We start from the raw sequence: 3613 nt of genomic DNA on the forward strand, positions 1-3613 counted from the left end.
TTTTTTGGTTGCAGCCGTCATTGTTGTTTGGCGGGTCTGGGCTGGGGATTTGAACCCACCACCTTAGGTGTATGTGGCTGGCGCCTTAGCCAGTTGAGCTATAGGCGCCGAGCCTATGTGTATATTTATTCCTTTTGTTCTTAACAAATGATATGAACCATCCTCATTTAGATGGCCATTAGCAACATATTGTCAATTAAAAAAATAACAGCTCTATTTAGATATAATCCACATACCATACAATTTATGCACTTAGATTGGACCATTCAGGGGTTTTCAGTATATTCACAGAGTGGTACAACCATCACCACAGTTAATTTCCGAGCATTTTCATCACCCATCAGCAGTCCCTTCCCAGTTCCTCTAGCCCAAGCCTCCCCTTTCTGTCTGTATTGTGTATGTTTCATATAAATGGAATCATGTAATATGTAGCCTTTTGTAACTGGCTTCTTTTACTTAGCATAGTGTTTCCACTTTGTGGGTTTTAAGAGTGATTCTTGCCACTGTATAAAGGAAGCAAAGTTGAGAGTTCTTGGATTTCTTGGTCATTTAGGAACTTACCAGCAAATTCTTAAATTCTAAATTTAAATTCTTAAATCCCCTTTCTTCCTTTTAAGTAGTTTGTAGCTTTAATGCTTTGGTAACTGTGATTGAAGCTTCATCTATATTAACAGCTGCTCCCAATTGCTCACATCACTGCCTGAACTCTGCTTCCTGTCAGATAAGTGGTGGTATTAGATTTTCATAGGTGCAAACCCTTCTGTGAGGATGGGAGGAATCTAGGTTGTACACTCCTTATGAGAACCCGATGCCTGATTATCTTAGGTGGAGATGTAATGCACTTGAATCATCCTGAAACCATCCCCACCCTCATCCCTCTCTCTGTCTATGAAAAATTGTCTTCCATTAAACTAGTTCCTTGTACCCAAAGGGTGGGGACCGCTATCATGATTCTAACACAGATCAAATTTTGAGAACCTTTGCTCCATAGTATACTAGAGCAGTCATTCTTAGTGCATGTTTTCTGGACCAGCAGCATCAGCATCACCTGGAAACTTGTCTTACCCTAGACCTGCAGAGGCAGCAGCTGTGTGGCTGATGGCCAGTAATCTACGTTTTTTTATTTTATTTTTTTTAGAGACAGAGTCTCACTTTGTCACCCTCAGTAGAGTGCCTTGACATCACAACTCACAGCAACCTCCAGCTCTTGGGCTTAGGCGATTCTCTTGCCTCAGCCTCCCACGTAGCTGGGACTACAGGTGCCCACCTGGTTATTTTTTGTTTCAGTTTGGCTGGGGCTGGGTTTGAACCCCCCACCCTCGGTGTATGAGGCTGGTACCCTACTCACTGAGCCACAGGCACCGCCCGTAATCTGTTTTAACATGCTCTTCAGGTGATACCTTTACTGTTCAGTAAGGCAGCAATAATAGTTTCATTTACCAATAGTTTGTTTAAATTATTCCAATCATTACCTGTTCTCTCTACTTGCCACCAAAAAGTGCTAACTTGAAATTGTTTTCTTGTGCATTTCAGCAAACCGAATCATTATGCACCAAGCAATGACATGTATGGTGGAGAGATGCATGTTCGACCAATGCTTTCCCAGCCAGCATATTCTTTTTACCCAGAAGATGAAATTCTTCACTTCTACAAGTGGACCTCCCCTCCCGGAGTGATTCGGATTCTGTCTATGCTCATTATCGTGATGTGCATTGCCATCTTTGCCTGTGTTGCCTCCACACTTGCCTGGGACAGAGGCTATGGAACTGCCTTGTTAGGAGGTGGTATAGGCTACCCTTATGGAGGAAGTGGCTTTGGTGGCTACGGAAGTGGCTATGGCTATGGCTACGGCTACGGTTATGGCTACGGAGGCTATACAGATCCCAGAGCGGCCAAGGGCTTCTTGTTGGCCATGGCTGCCTTTTGCTTCATTGCTACATTGGTGATATTTGTTACCAGTGTTATACGATCTGAAATGTCCAGAACAAGAAGATATTACTTGATGGTGATAATAGTGAGTGCTATCCTGGTCATCATGATGTTTATTTCCACAATTGTCTACATAATGGGGGTCAACCCCACTGCCCAGTCTTCTGGGTCTATCTATGGTTCACAGATATATGCCCTCTGCAACCAGTTTTATGCACCTGTAACTACTGGAGTCTACGTGGATCAGTATTTGTATCACTTCTGTGTGGTGGATCCCCAGGAGGTATGAGTGCTGCTTTGGTTTTCTTCTCCCTCTTCTTAGGTCAGAGGCTTTCAACTTGGGACGTGTAATAGAATCACTCTGGGGAAGTCTTAAAAATATTGATGTAGGGGCGGCGCCCATGGCTCAAAGGAGTAAGGTGCCAGCCCCATATGCTGGAGGTAGCGGGTTCAAACCCAGCCCCAGCCAAAAACTGCAAAAAAAAAAAAATTGATGCCAATACCTCACTTCTAACTAAATCAGAATTTGGAAGAGAGGCCAAATGCCAGTTCAGTGGTTGTTAGTATATTCTCAGAACTGTGCATTTGTCACCACCATCAATTTTAGAACATTTTCACTATTCCAAGAAGAAACCTGTACCCATTAGCAGTCAGTCCCTATTTCCCTTACTCTCCCTATCCCTAGTCAACCACTAATCTTACCTCTGTGTATTTATTCATTCTCTGGGTATTTCATATAAATGGACTCACACAGGGTCTTTTGTGTGAGTCATGTGTGGTCTTTTGTACTTGGCTTCTTTCTCTTAGCACGATGGTTTCAAAGTTACCCATGTGATAGCATGTGACAGTCCCTTCATTCCTGTTGGTTTTTCCATTAGTTGATGGTTATTTGGTCTGTTTCCACATTGGCTTTTTTTTTTTTTTTTTTTTGAGACAGAATCTCACTCTGCTACCCCAGGCTAGAGTGCCATGGTGTCAGCCTAGCTCATAGCAATCTCAAATTCCTGGGTTCAAGTAATCCTTCTGTCTCGGCTTCCCAAGTCACTGAGATTACAGATGCCCACCACAATGCCTGACTAATTTTTTCTGTTTTTAGTAAAGAGGGAGGGTCTCACTCTTGCTCAGGCTGGTAAATCCTGAGCTTAGGCGGTCTACCTGCCTTGGCCTCCCAGAGTGCTGGGATTATAGGCGTGAGCCTTTGTGATCGGCCTCAAAACGTCCTTTGCCTGTTTTTCAATTGGGCTCTTTCTTATTATTGAATTGTAAGAATTCTTCATATATCTAGGTACAAGTTCCCTAATCAAATATATAATTTACAGTTTTTTTCTCATTTTCTTTTTTTTTGCAGTTTTTGGCTGGGGCCGGGTTTGAACTCACAACCTCCAGTATGTGGGGCTGGCGCCCTACTCTGTTGAGCCCCAGGCTCCGCACTGTTTTTGTCATTTTCTCATTCTCTTTTTGATTTCTTTCTTTCTTTCCCCCTCCCCTCACTTCCTTTCCCCTCCCCTTCCCCTACTGATCCTCTTGCCTCAGCTTTTTTAGTTTGTTTGTTTTGTTTTGTTTCAGTTTTTGGCTGGGGTTTGGGTTTGAACCTGCCACCTCTAGCATATGGGACTGGTGCCCCACTCCGTTGAGCCACAGGCACTGCCCATTGCCTCAGCTTTTCTTTTTTTTTTTTTTTTTT

General features: G+C 43.3%; 1 protein-coding gene across 4 annotated transcripts in view; it reads left to right on the forward strand.

Annotated features, from left to right (window-relative positions):
- Window positions 1-3613, forward strand: part of OCLN (occludin) — a 72710-nt gene that overhangs the window by 17308 nt on the left and 51789 nt on the right. For all 4 annotated transcript variants that reach the window (XM_023510901.1, XM_023510902.1, XM_012802796.2 and 1 more), the window contains exon 3: window positions 1534-2212. In XM_023510901.1, coding sequence (XP_023366669.1) covers window positions 1534-2212 — 679 coding nt within the window. The remainder of the gene's footprint in view (window positions 1-1533; window positions 2213-3613) is intronic.

The sequence above is a fragment of the Otolemur garnettii genome, unplaced genomic scaffold (assembly GCF_000181295.1).
Source record: "Otolemur garnettii isolate 467f Iridium unplaced genomic scaffold, OtoGar3 scaffold00017, whole genome shotgun sequence".
NCBI lineage: Eukaryota > Metazoa > Chordata > Mammalia > Primates > Galagidae > Otolemur > Otolemur garnettii.